At 45.1% G+C, this 23266-nt stretch overlaps 1 protein-coding gene across 1 annotated transcript in view; it reads right to left on the bottom strand.

Moving 5' to 3' along the window:
* LOC138581981 (coiled-coil domain-containing protein 159-like) overlaps nucleotides 1-23266 on the bottom strand; it is a 461570-nt gene that overhangs the window by 126031 nt on the left and 312273 nt on the right. Inside the window, exons 7-8 of the mRNA XM_069652881.1 lie at nucleotides 15609-15690; nucleotides 6220-6415 (exon numbers count right to left, since the gene is read on the bottom strand). Coding sequence (XP_069508982.1) covers nucleotides 6220-6415; nucleotides 15609-15690 — 278 coding nt within the window. The remainder of the gene's footprint in view (nucleotides 1-6219; nucleotides 6416-15608; nucleotides 15691-23266) is intronic.

The following is a 23266-nucleotide window of genomic DNA, read 5'->3' as shown; positions in this document are numbered from 1 at the left end:
AAGTCTCCCACCTTATATTCAGGACCAGCCTTCCTTCTCAAATCAGCACACCTTTTATATTTCAACTTGTTTTCTCCCAGCACCTTTTTTGCTCTATCCAAGTTATTCTTCATTACCAACAAACGATCTTCCACTCTAGGATTCCCGGAATCCTCCAACACCTCAAAACTCAGAAAGCGAGGATGAAACCCACGACCCAAAAAGAAAGGGGACATAGAAGTAGCATCTTTACCACAATTATTGTAAGAGAATTCTGCCAACCATACCAAATCCACCCATTCCTTTCCAGCTTGTAAATAACACCTTAAAAACTTCTCCAATTCCTGATTTACTCTCTCCACTTGTCCATTACTCTCCGGATGATACCCAGAAGTCAAACTAACGTCTACCCCAAGTTTCCTACAGAAGGCCCTCCAAAATTTTGAAATAAATTGAGATCTATCAGAGATAACTTGACTTGGGAGTCCATGTAGTCGAACTACACCTTGCAAAAAACTATGAGCCAGTTTTTCCGCGGTAACCTCTCCCTCCATTGGTACAAAATGCGCTTCTTTAGTAAGAAGATCCACCACAACAAGAATGGGAGTACAACCCTTATCTTGAGGGAGATCAACAATGAAATCCATAGAAATAGTGTGCCAAGGACGAGGAGGAACAGGTAACGGCTCCAATAAACCATGCGGCTTCCCAACTTGACTTTTTGCTTGTGCACAGACTACACAAGTTTTAACAAAGTTCAAAGTGTCTTGGCGAATTTTTTCCCACCAAAAATTCCTTCAAACCAATTCCAGAGTTTTTCTGAAACCAGGATGTCCTGATAAAATGGATTCATGACAATTTCTCAAAACCTTTTCTCTTAACTCTTCAGTAGGTACATAAAGCTTGTTATCAAAAAATGGAAGATCGTCTTTCAAACTTCTGGCTGGATCCAGTCTCACCCACTCCTCCATCTTCTGCAAGGACATATTCTGGCGAACTTCATTCAAAAAATCCATTTCTTTAATGGCTCCGGCTATCAAAAAACGTTCTGGAGCAATTAGAGGTTCTGGCTCCAGAATCTCTCTCTCCTCACTACCAGGAAATTGGCGGGATAAGGCATCAGCTTTTTTGTTCTGACTTCCGGGTTTAAAAGTCACAATGAAATCATAATCGGCAAAGAATAAGGACCAACGAAGTTGTCGTGGAGACAAGGTTCTTTCAGATTTTAAAAACAATAAATTTCGATGATCAGTAAGAACCGTTACCGTATGTCTTGCCCCTTTCAGAAAATGTCTCCATTCTTCAAAAGCGGACTTTATTGCTAATAGTTCACAATCTGCAATTGTATAGTTCACTTCAGCAGCAGAAAACTTCCTAGAAAAGAATGCAACTGGATGTAGTTGACCAGTAGTTTCATTCCTTTGAGAAAGCACCGCCCCCAACGCTAAATTTGAAGCGTCCGTCTCCACAAAAAAAGGTTTAGAGAGATCAGGATGAATTAGAATCGGACTAGAAGTAAATTTTTGTTTTAACTCTTGAAAAGCTTTTTCTGCTTCAAGGTCCCAGTCAAATTTCACTCCTTTTTTCAAAAGTCTCGTTGTAGGAGCAACCAGCCGAGAAAAACCTTTGATAAATCTCCTATAAAAATTGGCAAACCCTAAGAAACTTTGTATTTCCTTAACCTTAGTAGGAGAGGGCCATTCAAGAACTGCTTGAACTTTTTCAGGATTAATTTCTAAACCCTTAGGTGAAATTATAAAACCTAAAAACTCCACAGAATCTGTATGGAATTGACTTTTTTCCAATTTGGCAAACAAATGGTTTTCTCGCAGCTTTTGTAAGACTAAGCGCACATGTTTCTGATGTTGATCCAGGTCAGAAGAGAAAATCAAAATATCATCGATATACACGACAACAAAAATATCCAGGTATTCTCTAAAAACCTCATCAATAACAAATTGGAAAGCCGCTGGAACATTACATAAACCGAATGGCATAACTTGGTATTCAAACAGCCCAAACCTGGTCTTAAACGCAGTCTTCCATTTGTCCCCTTCCTGCACACGCACAAGATGGTAAGCTCCTCTCAAATCTAATTTAGAGAAAATATTTGCTCCTTGTATTTGATTAAGCATTTCCGAGATGAGAGGAAGAGGATACCGGTTCTTAACAGTGACTTTGTTAACTGCTCGATAATCTATGCAAGTTCGAAGCGTTCCATCCGGTTTTGGTACAAAAAATAAAGGAGAGGCCGCCGGTGACTTAGAGTGACGAATACACCCTTTGGCCAAGTTTTCCGTCAAATATTCTTTTAAATAATCATTCTCTTTCTCTGTAAGAGCATATACTCTACTACTAGGCAAAATTGTTCCTGGCTCCAGCTCAATTTTACAATCAAAGGGCCTATGGGGTGGTAATTCTCCTGCCACTTTCTCATCAAATACGTCCCAAAAATCTTTGTAACACTGGGGAAGTTGACCCACTACAGCTCCCACATCATGACATCCAATTCCAGTCTCAGCCAGAAAACTAGACACTGAATTACTTTGTTTGACATCTTCCTCAAAGAGACTTCCTGAAAAGCAATTCTCTTTACAAAAATCTGACTGCATGTCAATTGTCCTAGCACTCCAATCAATCAGAGGATTATGAAGAGTAAGCCAAGTCATACCCAAAATAATCTTTAACAAAGGAGCATCAATTAACTCGAACAAAATTATCTCTCTGTGACCTCCTGATAACTCGAAAGTTAAAGAACCAGTCCTGTGAGTAAGAAGATAGAGACGTACCATCAACAGCCCTAGCCTGCTCTACAACCTCCTTCTGAAGAATTGGAATTCCCAAAGATTTTGCCAGACCCCAATCCATTAAATTCCCGGTGGCACCTGAGTCAAGAATAACGGGACCATTTCCCTTACACTCCAACTCAAAGAACAAGGATACATTTACGGTTATATGGGGAACCGCTGTCTGCACAGTATTGGCGATCTGTTGTACCTTGACCGCTGAAGTAGAAGTCTTCTTGGGAGTGTAAGGACAGTTCCCTAAAAAGAGCCCACCTCTTCCACAATATAAACACAGATTGTTATCTCTCCTCCTAGCCTTTTCTTCCACAGTTAAAGGACCTCGGACCCTGGGAGGTGGATTATTCCCTTTGGATCTACTCTCTACTTTAGATCTATCCACTCTAACTAGAGACTTTACGTCACTCTGACAATGACGCCTCTCTGCCTTCCTTTCACTCAAACGAAAATGTCCAATTGAATAACCAAATCAATCAGACCTTCACAAGTAGAAGGGCGTTCAACCACTCCAGACAATGCATCCTTTAACTCATCTCTAAGGCCCCGATAAAACAACGAGGCCTGTTTATCCTCGGGCCACTTGCTTTCTAACACAAGGGACTTAAATTGTGTTATATAAGCAATCAAGTCTATATTACCTTGTTTGAGTTCTAAAAGTTCACCATCCACTTCCAGAGATAACTGTCTTCTATCAAACATCTTTCGTAATATCTCTAAAAAACTGGTGTAATTTCCTAAAACCGTACTCTTTTGACTCACCAACAACCCAGCCCAAGCAGATGCCTCCCCAGAAAGATAGGACAACATAAAAGTTATCTTAGATGCATCCGAGGAAAATAATTCTGGTCTACTCATAAAATGTAATTCACATTGCGTCAAAAACTCCCTAAACCTCTTGGGATCCCCATGATAACGTTCTGGAGGCGCCAAAGGAACTGGCATAATTAAACTCCTTACCCCTTCTGCCACTGGAGGCGCCCGTTGTATTTGTGGTAATTGATCTCCACCTTCCCTTTCTAACTCAGGTGGAGAACCAGCGCCCCCTGAAACCTCATCCTCTCTCCTTTCTCTCCTCTGTTGAATTTGTGTTACTTTAACACTCAAGTCATCCACCTTTTGACTAAGTAAGGCATTTTCATCCCGAGATATTTTCAACTCCTCCCGTAACTCCCTGATCAAAGATCCTAACGCCTCCATGGATTCGTCGGGGTTCATGACAGCTCGGGCGGACAAAATTATTGGCCTTTCATTCTGTCAAGCTGAGAGGTCCTGTGTCCGCGGAAGCTGCTGAATTCCTGACAATCCCCCTGAAATGTAATTCCCAGAACTAGATTTCAATTCAGCTCTGCAAACTACACCCCAAAGGGAAAGGGGGAAGTGAATAACAAAACAACACCAGGCTGACTGCGTCAAGGCTAGCCAAAGCTGAACCTGCAGAGGATATAAGAAAAGCAGATAGAAATCCTTTTATTACTTACTTAACCTTAAGAGTAGGAAAGACTTTAAATCCTTAACTAATAATTAAGAATCATACCTGGTTCTTCCCTTGAAATTTCTTAAAGAAGCTTGTAAAGAAGCTGAAAATCTCTCTTACTTGAGACTCTTGAAATTCACAGCAACTTCTTAATTTGGGCAAATCTGGAAAGTTTTGTTCTTTGCCTTTTTTTTTTCCAAAATTCACCAGTTGTCCAGTTAAATAGTCTTTATTTTTTCTTTCTTTTTCTTTCAAACTTTTCTTTTGTTTTCAAACTTTTTACAATTCAATAAAGTTTGTGAATTCTTGAAGAAACACGTGCTAAACACACACGCGGATTATTCCAATACAGAAGATTTGCACGTTGAAAACTTCCTGTGTTGAAGAACACGCGCACTGTAAGAAAAGTCCACGCGCAGAAAACACACGCGCTTGCAAAAACACGCCAAGCAGAATTCACGCGCAAACGAGATCACGCGCAGAAAACACACGCGCTAGTAAATTCCCACGCTGATGAATTTCCGCGCCTATTCACACGCGCCTTATAACCCACGCGCAAAAGAGTTCACACGCGATCGAGTACACGCGTTAAAAAGGACACGCGCAGGTAACCACACGCGCAGTTGAGTTCTCACGCTGAAGCACACGGGCTTGAAAACACACGCGCAATAGAGTTCTCACGCGGCAAACAGATTATCGCGCCAGGAAGCACACGCGCTGGAAACACACATGCTTTAGAGTTCTCACGCGACGAACGATTCCCGCGCTAAGAAGCACCCGCGCTGGAAAACACAGGCGCTATAGAGTTCTCACGCGGCGAGCCGATTCTCACGCTGGAAAACACACGCGCTATAGAGTTCTCACGCGACGAACAGATTCTCGCGCTAGGAAGCACATGCGCTGGAAAACACACGCGCAGTTGAATACTCTCGCACGCGCAAAGGTTCAACGATTAGTTTCAGATTACACGTAGTACGCGTTTTACAAATAGCGTTCAAGCACACTCAGAGAGTTCAATAATATAAATTCAAAGGTAACATTTTACGATTTCTCAAGTAAATGTCATTAAGATAAACAGAGCTGCAGCTAAAACAAAGTCACTTATCTCCAGAACGATTCCTTAAAGATCTTCAGAGTTTCCTGTCTTCAAAACGAATTCCTGACAGCTGATAGCTTCTCCTGAAACCCCCAAGAAAGTAGCCGCTCAACTGCTAACGCCTGAAGGATAAAATCCACCAGGCCCAAGTCTAAAGCAGGAGCAGCCACTAAAAACGTCCTCTCAGCTGGGGTTTAGATGATGAAAGGCAAAGAGTGACAGTTTAGAATGTTCATTGTTGTTCAGCAGTGTTTTCTAACCAATCAGAGCTGTCACTGTGAAACTCCATTTTGCCTTGGGTCAGAACCAGGATTCTGAATCAGCAAGTTAAGGCCAAACCAACTACAATAGAAAACATCCCACCCACACAAGGCTAATCTAAAAAGGATAATAAAAGAGAAATAATGGGAAAGAAACTTGAATAAGGGAAAATAGCCTGAATAGGGGAAGGAAACCTGACAGGGGGGCGGGTGACAGTGTCAGAAGATCACAACAAAAGATGCCACAGACAGGAAAGGACTCTGTTCACAGGTGGGATGGGGAAGAGATCTGGTCGAAGGTTTTCTCAAAGGTAATAAGGGATGAGAACCGCAAAAGGGTATTCCCTTGACTCCCTCTAGTCTTTCATTGCTAAACCCCTCTCACTGCTCCCATCTTATGTCCTGTGATCTTCCGATAGCTCTCTCTCTTTGCCTAATGCCATCCTATTGGAGAGTCCCTTTGCTATGTGCCTGTCTTTTATTTCTTACTGGCCCCTGGACTTTCTCTTAATCGAACATACATTACAAGCACACAAAAGAATGCTGAAGTAATTCGGTAGCCTCAATGGTGGCCCAAATGTTGAACCCAGACCCCAAAATCTTCACCTTTCCTGAAGTTCACGGGACAGGGCGTCCAGGGCCTCATTGCGGTTGCACTGCTCACTCTCCGCCCACTGCTTGATGTAGTCCTTCAGGTTGGACAGCTCTCTCATCATGGCCCTCCAGACCTCCTGTATCTTCTCCTCCATCATGCACTCCACCTTCTGCTCCTGAGCGCATGCGCTGATCAGCTTGGTGTCCTCTAGGTAACACAAGACACACACAAGGTACAGTGAGAGCACAAGAGGAAGTGGTGGGTCCAAGTGTTGAAGGATTGGGTGCAAGGGAAGGGTCTACTGGTGCCCCAGATCAAGCAGATGAGATACACTGATTTAGGAGAAAGGAAACCTGGCGAAAGGGTGGAAGTGAAAGGCAAGAATGGACTGCATTTTACCCACCTGGCCCTCATTAAAAGAAAAAGCCAAGGGGAACTGTGCATCTCTATTGTTCCCACTGCCAGTGGACTCCTGGCACAATCATGAATTAGACGGGGCAGCTCAATGAAGATGCCAGGACGGGTTCATGTTTATTAGGTGGGGTCTTATGTACCAGCTGCCTCACCCCAAGCCCCAACTCGAAATCTGAAAAAATCAACAGCTTTTACTTTCTGTAATGGTACATGGCAGTGACATGAGAAGCACACATGATTTTGGAAAGGTCGAGGTGGGTTTAAATCAGGATGCACCAGTGTGCCTACCATGAGCTAGTGGTCTATGGTCTTGAGAAGCTCAAGCAAGAGCAACGGCAGTGGTGATGATATCCAAGAACATTGTTCATACCCCCTCCCCAGGGAACAAACTAGAGGTGTGCCCCCAATCTCTACACGCACCTTTCCTGCAACACTGCCATCCTGTTCCAATTTCTCTGGGAGGAAGGGATTGGTCCAAAAAGGCTCATCATTTGATAGAAATTAGGTTTAAGGTGACAGAAGGATTCAAGGTGGCTGCCATGGATGTGTTTATGAAGTCAGTAACATCTGGCTCCAGCAAAGCAGAGAGATGATTTATTTGAAGCAGATGACTGTGTAGGGGCCACGGCTACATAGAGCTTCTTGAGCTCCAAATGCATTCCAAGAGGCCCCATATCCAGTTGGACACCTTCATTCTCTTCAGGCCTTTTCCCACAGTACTTTGAATGCTAGTAAATATCTTTAACCATGATAGAAAAAGGCAAATATATAAAGCCAGGAATGGAATAGGGTGTTGGCTAAAATCCTGTACTGGAACCTCACCCGTATGGCATGGAGCCAGTTGGTAGCAATGTCTCCAATATATTCAAATGAGAAAACATGACTGCCGGGTGATGCTATTTTACGAGTCTATGAGCTAGGAGTCGAACAATAGGCAAACGGTTTCACAAAGGTGCGTCTAAATGGCAGAGCATGCTCTTTTGGGTACAAAGAGCAAGGCTGAGCACATGCCCTGACCCTCCCAGGTACACTGAGCAAGGCAAAGCACATGCCCTGCCTCTCCCGGGTACAGAGAGAAAGGCTAATCACATGCCCTGCTTCTCCCGGGTACAGAGAGCAAGGCTGAGCACATGCCCTGTCTCTCCTGTGTACAGAGAGCAAGGCTGAGCACATTCCCTACCTGCGCCAGGTAGGCAAAGCACATGCCCTGCCTCTCCCAGATACAGAGAGCAAGGCTGAGCACATGCCCGGCCACTCCCAGGTATAGAGAAGAAGGCTGAGCACATGCCCTGACACTGGGGATACACAAAGCAAGACTGAGCACATGCCCTGCCTCTCCTGGGTACAAAGAGCAAGACTGAGCACATGCCCTGCCTCTCCCGGGTAAAGAGAGCAAGGCTGAGAACATGCCCTGCCTCTCCCGGGTACAGAGAGCAAGGCTGAGCACAAGCCCTACCTCCGGCCAGGTGGGCTGAGCAGGGCTGAGCACATGCTTCACCTTTGCTGGGTACAGTGAGGAAGGCTGAGCACACAGTGTTAGGGAGAATTCTCAAAATGTACTCATTTCCCTTACCTTTTGAGACCCCCAGCAACTTTGCTGGATTTCTAGGATTTGATTTTTTTTACCTGGGAAGAGTGTGGGCCTTTTTTTCCACTCTTCCATGTATTTTGATGTGTGTTTTACTTTTGTGTTCTTTGGTTATGGAGTTTTAAAACAACTCCATAGGCATCATCTTTTTCTGTGTGTCACAGAGCACCTTCAGTGCAATGGCACAGGGGTGTCTTTCAGACTCCCCAAGGTTTAAATACCTTCTTTGGGACTGACTACCGTGTCCCAGAGCATGTAAAGTTAAATTGACTTTAGTAGTCTCTTTAAATGTACATACCCAGCACACACTATCTTACTATACAGTGCTTGAGGGGTTGCCCAGCTTCCCCTGAGTCAAAACACTCATGCAACAGTCAAATGTTACCCTTTCCTACTTTAAATGGCTGGTGGCAGTGGTTTAGATCAAACTACCGTGATTTTTCCCAACTGCTAACAACGGTAGCTAAAAATCGGGTCAGCCATGTTTTTCAATATGGCGCCCCAGACCTATCTGACTCCAGTTGACTTTTATCGCCATTTCTTTTAGGAAATGTCCTTCTTGTGTTTGTCCCTGCGCGCCAAACCAGGTTTGGTCCTTTGTTCGTTGGCCTTTGGCGGGCTTCAGTGCTGAAGCCCTCCTCTGGCGCCTGAGTGTCTGGGATGGACAGGATGTGGGGGAGGTGCTCGAAACTCCCTGTGCTTAGTCTCCTAGGAGACCTGAATGCACTCTGGCGTGATTGGCCAGCTGGCTGTCCTGCAAGGACAGCCACCCTGCTGTGTGAGTGACAGCCAGGCTAGAATGAATGGGGAAAACTGTTTAAAAGCAGGTCTCTGGAACTTGGCTCAGCTTCCGCCTCAGGCGGATCCTCCAACAGACAGGAGAGCACTCCTGTTTACATGGCAGATCAATTTCCCCTGGCTCCACCGGAACATTTCCGTGGTGATCCAAAACACTTCCGCACCTTCATCAATCAGTGTAAACTACACTTTTTGTGTCAGCCATCCTCATTTCCTGACTCTACCACCAAAACTGCTTTCATTTTGTCCTATTTAGGTGGTACAGCAGTGGTTTGGGCTAATCCGTTGCTGGAACAAGGGAGTCAACTGCTTCATGATTGTGCTCTGATCACTGCTATGTCACGTGTATTCGATACCAGATACAAATCCCAGGCCAATGATTTGGAACTCTTGTCCTTACAACAATGCAATAACTATACGCAATCAATACCCTATACCACTCATATCAGTTTTGTTAGATCAGTTGGGTACCTCCGAGTATTTTACAAAACTGGACTTACGGGGTGCTTGCAATCTTGTAAGAATAAAAGCAGGGGATGAGTGGAAGACGGCCTTTATGACCAAACACAGGCTATTTGAATACCTGGTAATGCCATTTGGACTTTGTAATGCCCCGGCCACTTTCCAGAGAATCATCAACGACGTACTGAGTGACATGTTGGATCGGTACGTAGTCGTATATCTGGATGATATCCTGATTTATTCTCCTTCCTACGAAGAACACTTCAAACATGTCTGCGCTGTTCTACAACGTTTAAGGGCGAACCACCTGTATGCCAAGCTCGAGAAATGTTTGTTCCATGTTAAGGAGGTTGAGTTTCTTGGGTATGACATCACCAATATGGGCATCAAGATGAGTGATATCAAAGTTAAAGCCGTTTTGGAGTGGCCCACCCCTACCACTGTTAAGGCCTTGCAGTTATTTCTTGGCTTTGCAAACATTTATAGGCAGTCTATCCAATCTTTTTCGGAAACCGTCGCTCCTTTGACTGCATTAACCAGTAATAAACGTCAGTTCATTTGGAGTGAGGAGGCCCAACAAGCTTTTGATTCCTTGAAAGTGGCTTTTACGACTGCAGCGGTACGCAACACCCTGACCCCGGACATCCATTTCATGTGGAGGCTGACGCCTCGGAAGTCGAGGTAGGTGCGGCCCTATCACAATTATGCAATTATACCAGTTTGTTACATCCAGTGGCTTATCATTCCCGTAAACTCACTCAGTACGAGCAGAACTATACGGTCACAGAACGCAAACTCCTAGCTGTAAGGGACGCTTTCACTGTATGGAGACACCATCTACTCGGTACTACCTCTCCCGTACAAGTGTACACAGACTATAGGAATCTACTCGCCTTGCAATCTTTGAAGTGCACTACGGCACGACATGCCATATGGCACAAATTCTTCTCTATGTACAACTCTATGTACAACTTAGTTGACCGCAAGACCCTCTGCAAGCACTTAGACTCCGCAGCACACTTCTCACAAGAGGCGATCGGCTGGATCACATCCTTCCTCGACAATAGAACAATGCGTGTCTTCTCACCCTTAGCAGCCGCAGACCCCATACCCATCACCTGTGGTGTGCCACAAGGATCCTGTGTGTCACCCACCCTGTCCAATATTTTCACAAAGCCCCTTTTTGATTATTTAGATGGCATGGGTATCACCTACACTAACTATGCTGATGATACACAGATCCTCATCCCGTTGACGGGCGATTATAACAAGGATTTGGCCTTTGTGAATAGAGTGTACCTCATCATCCAGGCATGGATGGCCTCCCACGGTCTATGCCTGAAAGATGACAAAACAGAACTCCTCATCCTCGGCTCCCCCGCTCACCTCACTAAACTAGGACAAAACTACTCCAACTTTAAAATAGACAACAACAATATCAAAGTAGCCAACAAAACCTTGGGTTTCTACCTGGACTCCACACTTACCTTCACAAAACAAGTCAACTCCATGGCCTCATCCACTGCTTACACCTGTAAGCTAATCAGAGCAGCCAAGCCCTTCCTCTCCTCTAACAACTGCATCACCCTAGCAAGAGCCCTTATCTTGTCCAAACTGGACTATTGCAATGCCTTATACTTGGGGAGCAACAAATACATTATCAATAAGATCCAGATCTTACAAAATAATGCTCTGAGAGCGGCCCTAAGCTTCCCCAAGAAAGCCCATATTTCCGACCTCAGAAGATCCAACAACTGGCTCTCCACTAAAGATAAAATCCTCCTCAAAACTGCCTCCCTCACACGTAAATGTCTCCACTATGCTGCCCCACTATACCTTACAGCTAGATTTACGAGACAACAATCCACCGCCCTACGAGATCTGCCAACGCAAACCTCCTAATGGTGCCCAGATTCAAACGCACTAAGACCGGAGGAAGTAGCTTCCCGGTCAAAGCTGCCCAATACTGGAACTCCCTTCCTCCGCCACTGAGGGAAGACCTACCCTACACACGCTTCAGGTCCAACCTCATCCACTGGTTCAAGGAAAATGACTACTGACAGGCATTCCAATTCTGCCCTAACTAGCCTCTATGCATACAATGTACATATATATATATTACTTCTATTGTCTATGGTATCTTATCCGCTATGTAACTTTTATCCTATAATTGTAAATCTATGTAAATCTTGCCTGTATTTTATGTTCATTATGCTGCTATTCTGTACATAGGACCCATACTTCTTGTATTACATGTTTGATCTTGCACAGCAATGTAACCTAAACTGAACAATCCTCTTGAAGCCTATTGCGCCCTGATACTCTCGGGTCTGGCGCGCTTTTCAAATATTAAAACAAACAAAACAAACTTTGTGTTAACATACGGTCCTGGTCGTCTTAACTCAAAAGTTGATGCTCTTTCACAGCTTTATGGTTCTCCACCTCGGACTTGGGATGGTACTGTCCTCCTTGATAACCAGGTGGTCTGTTCATGTACGTTACAACTGACATTGAAGACATTGATCCAGGAATGGGTAGCCAAAGAACCCAGCGAAATCAAGGCTTACAACATGGATGTTATCAAAACATTGCCATACGTTCAAGGTCATGTCTACATTCCTGATCAAGTTACAAGATACGTGGCCTTACAGTGGTGTCACGATTCATTGGTGGCTGCACATCCTGGTAAACGCAAGACACTGGAATTATTGCGACATTGGTGCTGTTGGCCTTCTATGTACAGGGATGTGTCGACATACATATCCTCTTGTTCCATATGTGCACAATGTAAAGGAACTACGGCTAGACTAATGGGTCTATTAGAGCCTCTCCCTGTTCCCGAACGTCCGTGGTCCATGATCTCCATGGATTTTATCGTGCAACTCCCACCAGTCATGGTAGTGGTAGTTGACTACTTTACTAAATTAGCCCTGTTTGTCCCCTGAAAGGGACTACCTGCCGCTCCTGCTCTTGCAGATCTTTTTCTACACAACGTTTTTCATTTGTTTGGTCTTCCAGATGTTATTGTTTCAGACCGGGGTACGCAATTCACCTCCCGTTTCTGGAAACATCTCACCAGTTCCATTGGTATTGAAGACCGCTATTCTAGCGCCTATCATCCACAAACCGATGGGCAGACTGAACGTCTTAATGCTACCTTGGAGCAGTATTTGCGTTGTCTCACTCTACAATACCAGGAAACATGGTATTCGGTTCTTGTTCATGCTGAATTTGCTTACAATAACTCTGTCCATGCCTCTACTGGTACCACGCCATTCCATGCTATGTACGGCCAAAACCCACGGACCATTCCTATGGACTTAACTCCTGACATGACCAACTCTGCAGTACACGCTTGTCTTCTGCCGTGCATAAAGCAGTTAGTCTTCATTTGACGGACGCCCAAGAGAAGTCTAAGGCATACGCTGACCCACACCTTCAGGAAGCCCCTCGGTACACCATTGGTTCCAAGGTATGGTTATCCACCAAAATCTTCTGCCTCCCAGGCCGTAAGCGTTTGTTGTCTCGTTTTGTAGGTCCTTTTTTGGTTCAGGCGCTGGTCAATCCGGTGGTTGTCAGGTTGGAGTTGCCCAAGCCATGGAAGGTACATCCTGTATTTCACGTGTCATTACTTAAGCCTTGTGTGAAGAATACCAGATTGCCTATACACCCTTCCACTGTTATGGTCCAGGGTACCGAGGAGTATGAAGTCAATGCCATCCTTGACACTAAGCTCTCCAGAGGTACTAGGTTGTTTCTGGTGGACTGGAAAGGTTATGGTCCGGCGGATCGGACTTGGGCACCCGCCTCAAATATCCATGCCCCACTACTCATGTCCTGTTTCCTCTCCTCAGTTAGGGGGGGTGTCACCATTGGGGGAGGATACTGTCAGGAAACTGTGGCGGCCCAGACATTCGGTCGGACTAGGAACACGTATTCAAGTAAGGGCTCCGTCCCTTAACTATCATTCCCGTTCACGCTGTCAGGCATCTATTCCACGTATTCCCAAAGCGGTGTCTAACCGCCCTGTGTCTTTTCGACGGCGTTGGGAGTTGCCATGGAAACGTGGTCCTTCCGCGTTCATCAGGCCACGTGTTTTCTCACGTTAGCCCGATTCCATGTTGTCATGTGATTCTGTGCTTCCTACTTATGCCCCGCCTGTTTTTGAATTCACTGCTTCTGAATTTGTTTTCTACAGCCCTTTTGCATCTTGTGATACTGTTTTCTTGGTTACCTACCTGACTACGTCTTACAGATTTCCTTTGTCTTGCTCCCTGTCTGTCTATTTTCAAGTAAGCCTCGTTATGACCCTTGGAACGCTTTTTGACCTGCTACGTCTGCCGATTCTGTACTTCAGTCTGCCAGCTCGGTTATCGACTTGGAACTTACCTGACTTCCATTCCTGCCCACGGAACTTTAACTTGCATATAATTTGTCCGCACAATAAACCTAATTCATTCTAAGTACCTTCATTCACTGCCTCAAACTCACCAAGTTCCAGACTTCTTTCTTCTCGTGTATGTGGAGTTCCTCCTGGAACTCTGTTAGGCGTCCTCGTGCCGGCGGGTGTTAGGAGGAGCATTTCTTCACATCGGTGGACCTTGGACTGCCTTCGAGGAACTCTGTTAGGTGTCCTCGTGCCGGCGGGTGTTAGGAGGAGCATTTCTTCACATCTGTTGAACTGGGACTACCTTCCAGCTGGTAGGTGTATCATTGTTCTTCCATTACCAACCTGAATCCAGATATCACTTTTAACGGAACCCTGCTCTTGGGAAGTTGGTAAGAGTGTTTTCTTTACTTGCCATACTGTTCATGTTACTGCTACTAGTATCAGCTAAATAACCCACTTTTCACAACTCCTGTTGACACCTTCATAGGATAGGCCAGTTAACCTTACATCAGGATTACTAATCCAGTTACAGGGACTTCCCTGCTAGACTAAAGGTACCACTCCTCATTTGCTATATTAAGTACTCAAGTTCACTGCCTTGTCTTGATATTGATCACTTGTATTACATTGTGGTATCTACCCTGACTTTCTTTTGCGGGTCAGCGGGATCCTCTTGGCGTCCATCCATCTTTGGGTCAATAGACTTCTCAGGCGATTTCTTATCATCCCAGAGAGGTACATTGGCAGAAAGAACTTGTCGGTCGGCTACACGACGGGTTCAACTGCCGGAGCAGAACTCCAACCAAGAAATACAAAGAGTTCTAACATTCTTCAATTGAAAGGTACTGTGCAAACGCGGTCCGGAAATCTTTTCGGCCATTGCGAAAGTTCGTGCAACTTTCCCAACTTCGAAGGATTGTCCTTCCCTAAACATTCGTCAAACATTTCGCCTAGCCAAATTCTTAAAAACCGTGACAAAGACTTAACCGTTTTCTACCAGAACTGTGCTATCCAATACAAAGACTCTGGATCATTGACTTTGGCCCAGGCCTATGAACTGAATTGCTGGTTGTAGTTTACTGAAAACCTTTGCCGTGCTTATGCAAGTATTTGTGCTATTGATTCTTATAACCTTGTCTTTTTACCCCTTTTGAAAGTATCTGAAGTGCCATTTTGCTCTCTCTTCAGAGGCGCTAAACTTGTTCATTTACTTATCGGTTGTGCATTTGTGGTTTATTAGTGTGTGATATTGAGCTGTTCTTGCTTGTGTAATGTTTTCAAACTGACTGTGTAAATAAATGTATATTCTTTTACCAAGAAACCTTGAGTGTTTGTTTGAATCACTGTAATTGTTCGTCCATTTTGTAACTTGTTCTACTGCTCACTTTACTCTTGAGATAAGCCTGGCGGCTCAGCCATTGCTACCACTTTACTGTGTACTACAGGCTTGTACCAAAGGTGAAATTGTACTTACACTTGTAGTCTTAATTGTGTGTAGTGTTCCCAAAGGGTACTGCACATGATTCTGCCTAACACCCGGGTACAGAGAGCAAGGCTGAGCACATGCCCCACCTTTGCTGGGTACAGTGAGGAAGGCTGAGCACACGCCCTGCCTCCACGGGTACACATAGCAAGGCTGAGCACATACCCTGCCTCCGTCACGTACACAGATCAAGGATCAGAACACACCCTGCCCCGCTGGCTTCTTTTATTTATTTTTTACCCCATTAATGGGTTCAAGAGCGTACCTTTGAGCTGTTCGATGCGCTGGATATGCTGGCAGCTTTCGCTCTGGAGCCCACCCACTGTCTGGTTGAGGCATTCCATGGACTGGAGAAGGAGACAAAGACGAAACACGGGTTTGAATGGATACAACAACTGTTCCTAATTGTACCAGTCAAGGCATTTCGCCTGCATCTACTAAAATGAAGAATTCTGGGATTGCCAGGTTTCTGAGCTATGCACCATTCGCATCCTATTTTAAAATGCACACTTGCAGGTGATGAAACCGAAAAAAACTCTTTAAATTAATAATTACAGGAAATACTGAAAATATAATGTCCAATGAATGATAACTTTAAAACATAACAGGAGTGTGAAATAGTGTAGGCGAAAAATAATGCTTATGAAAAAAAGTAAAAGAAATAGAAAATACAATTGATAAAATGCATTTAAAAAAGTACTACAGTCCACCTATAGGTATCTCACATTCACTTTTTTTTTTAAAAAAAAAGTTACATTACCACAAAAACGGTGAGCCGAAACTGAAACCATGACTGGAAATAACCTTTATGCTAGAGAACCACGCCCCACGCCAGTAGCCGTCCAACCAGCATTCAAAGAGGCTTCCTCTCGCACGCCCTCCTCAGAATCAAAAGGCACCGCCCAGAGGAGAGCGCAATCACGCAAAGCAGCGCAGGGGCTTTGGAAACGTCAATATCCCAAAACGCTTCTCCAACAAGAATGCGCAAATGTAGTCGTTTGCGAGGGAGCTGAGCTCACTATGAAGCCATAAGTCAGAGAGCAGAACACGATACGTCACAGAACGGGGAGGTCAGCCGTCGCATGAAAAAAGAAATAATGCTGCATTTCAAGGGCCAGTACAAGATGGTTATGGACCTTGGCCTAAGTTAATTGGCCAGAGAAGAGCAAGTACCTTAAATGAAGGCCAATGCATGGTTAACGGCCCAGGGTGCTAAAAGTGTTAAATTTGGTAAAAGCAGGCTCGGGACGCAGAGAGAAAATGGCTGCCGGTGGGCGATGTTGTGTAGTAACCCTTCCATGTGCGTTGCCCCTTTAAGGGGATGTGTCCCTCCCATGTGCATTTCCCTTTTAAGATGGGCCATGACGTCATGGCCCAAGCTAATAAAAGGGAGCCCTGCAGGCACGTGCAACAGAACGGCACCATACTCCGAAACGGAATGACTTGAGTCCGTCTCTCATTAAGGCCTGCAGGCCTGGTTGCCTGCCACCCCTAGAGGCACGTGGCCTCATAGGTGCTGGTGTCCCATAGCACCTGAGGGGGGGGGCTGGTGCGATGTCCATGACCAGCCCCATCCATCAATCCTCCAAGGCATTGGGCCTCCGTGGTACTGGTGTGCCAGAGTACCACAGGGGGCTGGTGCGATGTCCATAACCAGCCCCCCCCGTAACAGGCGAGTGAAGAGTTCTGGTGGGTAGGATGGAACGCTGGCTTATTCAGCAAAGACAGTCTGAGTTCTTGTCCCCGGGATTGGCTGTCATCTCTCCCGAGACTACTAATACGCTTTGGAACTTTCTAACGGTTGACGGTAACAGAGTGTCAACAACCTAGTGCAAAAAAACACACTCTCAGAGATACCGCAGATGTCTTCAAGCAACAAGGTGCCAGTGCCTGGCCACTGGTGGAAAAACCTTCAGCCAATAGTATTAATAAGATCCAATACGACAATCCGAGAATGTTTCAAAGACATGTCATGATCGAAGCATTGGACCACGTGTGGCCCTACAGATGCTGTGTACGTCCTTATGCGCACCTGTAATCTATGCCGCACAGGCAGCATTATGTATGTACTGGAACTAAAGTCTGTACAATATATGAACAGCTTTGCTCAGAAAGAGGATCCATAGATGCTGGAGGCTAATGTACGATTGGCTCCCAGCAACCATGCAGGGACTTGCAGGGCAGGGCCTTAGACACCCCATCTTTACGATTGTGAAATGTCAAAAAGGTCTACGTATTTCTATCCCTATTTGATAGACTAAAATTCGAGTGATCCAACAGCGGTCAGTGCTGCTACGGTTGCACTTAAAATGTCTGACAGGGGAGGAAATGACCCTCTCATACACTGCATCTCCCCATATGCCTGTTCCATACAGGTACAGAGAATGCTGATGTTTTTTGCGCATTTCGGACCACACCTTGCTTGGGAAATGGGGATGTGATTTAAAATGCACAGAAAGGGCCCCTTTTGCACCTAGCTTTGCACAATCGGGGACGGGGAGGGGCATGTCAGGGTTCCCTGGGATTCTGTTGGGGTGTGTAATACTTGTTGTTTTCTATGTGGTTGGGTTTGGTTTGTTTGGCCTTAACTAATACCTGGCACCCTGACTGGCTGGGGAGATACAAAGGGCAGTGAGTGGGCATTCTAAACTGCCTTTCATTGTCATCAGCCCAGCAGAGAAGACCAACATTTCAAGAGCTGCATTTCTCTTGGCCTATAAGCATTGGGGCATCATCAGGAATAAGGCAGTTAAAGGCTTTGGATCGGGAGCAGAGGAGTGAAGCAGGCAGCTGTTTTGGCATCAAGTTCCAGTGAAGCTAAGTGCACGATATCTAATTTACTGCTTTTCAAACTGTCAAGTTCTGTTTGTGGTGAAGTATTAACTTTGGACTATTTTTCTAAAGTTCTCTGTTTGGGCTTCTGAATCAAAACTGCACATAAGAGCTTACAGCGTTATGATAGTTTGATATATGATATGATAGTTTATTTATATAGCGCCTATATACAATGTGTTTCAAAGTGCTTCAAGGCAAGGGAGGGAACAAAGGAAAATACAATGACATACTTACAGGCCATGAACAGTAAGGATGTGAAATTAACGATCGTACTCGGCCTGAGGACATTTCAGATAGTGCAAGAGCCAAGACATAGATAAGGAAGGGACGGGGAGAGTGGTAAGGAAATGTTGCAAGCCAGGATACAAGATGGATGAAGATGGGAACAGCATGATTCACGCCCACCATGAGTACAAGATGCAAAGGAAGTTCAGCATGAGAGTTGAGAAAGGGTGACGCACCGTGAATCAACGAAGTCCATAAAAGTCAAATCCAGCATTGGCCACAAGAGGGTGATGGTGAAAGCAGAATCTATCAGGACAAACTCCTGCAGAAGGAGGCTGGAGTGGGGTCAGGGGGGCAGAGTAGAAGAATCAAGCAAAACAGGCAACACCTGTGTGCGAGAAGGGTGGGGGGCACAAGGGAACACCACAGGGGACGAGAGGGGGTGGGGATGGCCTGTGGGGACAGAGGGGGTAAACACATGTTGGTACATGCTTACCTGCTGTCTGCAGGGGGTCGGGCCCTTGATCTAAGAGTTAAGAGCAGGAAGTAAGAGGCAGGGCCAAGAAGGTGGGCGGGGCTTAAGCCAGGTGACCTAGATCCACTTGCACCTGCTCCGCATCAGCAAAGGAAAAGATGCTGGAGGGCTCCTTAAGTGGGGAAAAGAGCGGCAACCAGAATGGCACCAAGTGGGCGGGGCTTGCTAAGTGGGGAAAAGAGCAGCCACCTGGAAGGCATATACTCATATGAGTCATTGACTCATAGTGAAATATTTAAAAGCTTGCTGGGGTGATTGACTTAGTCGTGTTTTGAAAACAAAAACACTAGGAGAGTTCTGCTCTGCGCCACGTTCAGTTGCTAGGAAATGTGTGTGCGTTAGCCTGCTCTCCTTCATTGTCAGTTTCAGTGTTTGTTTACTCAGAGCCTTTAAGAGGTTCCCTGAACTGGCTTCTGTATATATTTGTCAGCACTTACTCGCAGGCAGTCAAGAGTCCACTATCCATTAAGTGGAATACATTTTGGAGCTGCATTTTTTAAATTATTTCCTTTTGGAAAAAGAACGCGTCTCCTGGCACTCACTGCTTGAGCAAATTCGTAGGTAATTAGCATTTCTTTATTTGTATTTTTAAAGCACGGGTTGCGCGGTGACTATTGTTATTAAAGCAATTCTTTCTTGACACAAATTAAGAGCGGATAGCGCAGAGACTGGCAGGAGAGGCTGAGAAGAACTTCTTTCTTCAATTAGGAGTCACCACAAATAATACATTACCAAGGTCACAGGAGACAATTCAAAGGCAATGTTTATGTTCTTAGTCTGAAGACATTTTCAGTTCTTATAGAGAACACAACCTCAAGGAGAATTGAGCTAATGTACTCTGGTGAAGCAGACACTTCTTATTTAAAGTGCCAAAGACTCCATGATTCAGTGTTGTGTGTTTTAGTTACAAGTCAACTAAGAACAGACAAGAAAAAAGGCTTGAATGCAGATTTCCTCTAGGCGGCTTGCAGAGCAATTCCATGTATTTATTTCCACTATTTCTCAAAGGGTTTGGAGGTTAAAGGGGGTGAGCAAGATTTTGTGTTTGAGTAAAGTAGTTAGCAAGACATGATTTATTTATTTCTTTTCCCTCCGCAGATTCACAAGAAGTAGTCAGAGGTGATCTGGGATTTTATTATTTTATCCACTTCCGCTTTCCCCCCCCCCAGTGTGCCGAGCTCAGCTGTTTGTCTGGTAGCTGAGGGCGTGACACTCTGGAGGGACTGGATGGGGTTCAGCAGTTTCTGCAGACAACTTTTCAAGTACCAGGCTGACAGGGCATTAGATTGGGCACATCTATGTGTAATTCCCACCAAAAACGTCTTCTCATTAGTTCCAATGATAGCCACGATGTCCCACCAAGGGAGACTTTCAACAGGAAGCTATAACCTGGATTGCATGTAGTCCCTGAAGCTGATCTTGAATCTTGGGATGAGGCAATATCGGTTATTGGTTAGTGGTCACTGGGTGTTTCGTTTCATGATCAGGCGATGTAGAGGGATTAAAAGAGTAACAATCATGTGAAAATACTATTAATAAAGCATGACATTACATACAGAGTGGACTATGGAGAACATTGCAATTCATGATGAGGAGAAAGCTTACTTGTGTCCCTTTTTGGAACTAAAGTCATTTTGAATTCCACGCCCAATAATTTTGGAATGCCAAGTAACCGACAGAGAAACTGAAGGGATAAACCTTCGACAACGAGCACCTCATTGAAGATGTTACTGGATGCAAAGCGATCCGACCTGCTTGCGTCTCATATGCTTTGCCCAATTAAATGAGCGCAGTCATTTCATTTCCCCCAACTGCTGAGAAAGGAACAGTGTGCAACCTGGGTCTTCACAAGTAGTTGTTTATTCCCAGCTAGGAAATGTTTTCAGTAAATTCCACAAGAAATGGTGGGCTTAATCCCTGTCCTCTGCTGGTTTCGCCAGCCCTGACTGTTACGCTCACCTGGTCTCTGTGGAGGTGTTGGGGCATGGTTGCAGCCCTCCCCAGGGTGAGGTCGCTCGGGTCCTACTTCGCCCTCTGAGCGTATGTGGTGACTGGTGGTAATAGGTGATGCTGCTCGGAACTGCTCCTGCGTGGAGAATAGGGGGTGTGAGTATGCCAGCGTGTGCGCCTGATCCCCTTCCAGACCCTTTCTCCCAAACCATGGGGCTGAATGGGAATGGGAGAGGGAGTAAACAACGGGCCATTACGAGATGGCCCGTTGTTTGCTCCCTCTTCCCCTCGCGGGACCCGGTATGCACGCCTGGTTTTCCCAGGCGTGCTTAATGTGTTCCGCGAGGGGGCCTCGTAATGTGTCGGAACGGGTTGAATGGCGCCGCAGCCTTTTACAGTGCCGTTTAACCCGTTCCGCCAGGGTCGTAATGAGGCCCTGTGTCCTTACTATGATCCCCAGAAAGCGGGAGGAGAATCTGTGTATCATCTGCATAATTAGTGTAGATGACACCCAGATGGTCCAAATCATCGAACAAGGGCTTGGTGAAGATGTTGTATAGCGTTGGAGAGACACAAGAACCTTGAGGAACACCAAACAGGATAGGGGTAGGGTCTGCGGTTGCCGATGGAGAGAATACTCTCATGGATCTCTCGCTCAGGAATGATTCAATCCATCTGATAGCCTCAGGGGAGAAGTGAGCAGCGGAGTCAAGGTGTCTACAGAGGACCTTGTGGTCCACTAATTCAAATGCAGCTGAGAGATCAAGTAAGAGCAGGAGTACTGTCCTTCCTCTCAGCTCATCGATTTGGGATTTTTAATCAATTAGGGTGTTTCCGTTCCGTATAAAGGGTGGAAGCCAGATTGTCTGTATCCTAAGAGTTTATGCAATTCTAGGTGTTTCTGAATTTGGTTGTAGGCAGCTTTATCCAATATTTTGAGTTAAAATGGTACCGTGGTAATGGGACGGTAGTTAGTGGGGATGAGAGGATCTAATGTCTGTTTTTGAGGAGAGGGCGCACCCAAGACTGTTTTAGGTTGGCAGGGATGGAACCTGAGGCAAAGGAGGCATTTATCAATTTGGCGATGAACAGAGATAGTTCTCTGGCCACATCTTTTATTAGTTGCGCTGGGCAGGTGTCACCTTTGCAATTGGAAGGCTTCAGTGAAAGGATAATTTTTTCTACTTCCAGGGTGGGCATTTTGGTGAAGTGGAATATATTGTTGTGTGCCATCGGAGGGCCACTAGGCGGAGGGTTTTTAGGCAGGTGCTGTAGGTTCAGCGTTTCTTTTTTTTGCTGTATTTTATTTTGGAGCATGTTGATTTTGTTTGCTAGTGCATGTTGGATGTCTGGTGAAAGTATAGAAGACTTTATTACAGCGTTAAGCTGTTTGGCAGTCAAGAGTAGATTCAGTCGTTGCCATGATGAACATATCAGGGATCAGTTGATGATCAAATGCTCCAACGACAACATCAGGAAGGAATTATGGAAGGAGATTAATCCTTCTCTAGACAGGGCCATTGAAATTGCAAAGACCATTGTGCGTACCGACAAGTGTATCAAGACGCTTCAGGCAGACGCCCCTGGTAAAAAACCTAAACATGAGGAAAGTGAAGGAGTTGTGCAAAAAATGTCAAAAATTTACCTAAAACAAGGGAGAAATGGGTCAACAAGGTGATCAGACTATGGTGGAAGAAAGTCCGAGGATCGACACGTCAACTGCCAGAGGCTGGGGACGCCAATGGTTACCGTTAAGGGATTCAAAAGGGATGTCTAAAGATAACTCTATCAGGGATGCTGGATTTTCTAGGGAGTTCAAAGGGTTTGTGGGAAGGAGATCCTACAGATGCAGGAGTTTTTCACATATAGCATCTGATAAAGATTGCTTTGCAGTACATATAATATGTAATGATTGTGGCAGGAGAGGACATCTTGCCCGTTGTTGTAAAAATGTTGGTACCGGCATGAGTCAAGTGCGTGAGGTAACTGCAGACTATAAGAATGATTTGGTCAGTGAGGTGGGCAGAGAAGTAGTGTACACAGTAAATGCTGTTGATGGGAAAGTGAAGAGAAAACCTTATGCCATTGTATTCATTCGTGAAGTCCCGATCTCAATGCTCATTGATAGTGGGGTAGATTACACCTTGATTAGTGTACAAGTTTGGAAAGAGAAATTTGATTGTTGCACTCTTTGGGAAAATTCTGTTAAGAGCAAATGTGTATGGAGAAATTCCGATAGAGATCATAGGGAGCTTTGAAGGTGAGTTACAATTCAAAGATAGAAAATCTATTGGAATTATACATGTTGCAAAAAAAGGTGGAGAGTTACTGTCATAGAGCGATCAGGCAGAGTTAAAAATAAGACTTGATGCAAGTCA

Source organism: Ambystoma mexicanum, chromosome 3q (assembly GCF_040938575.1).
Source record: "Ambystoma mexicanum isolate Mex_15411 chromosome 3q, UKY_AmexF1_1, whole genome shotgun sequence".
NCBI classification, from domain to species: Eukaryota; Metazoa; Chordata; class Amphibia; order Caudata; family Ambystomatidae; genus Ambystoma; species Ambystoma mexicanum.
The sequence above is the reverse complement of the archived record's forward strand: the minus strand, read 5'-3'. Positions and strand labels throughout refer to the sequence as shown.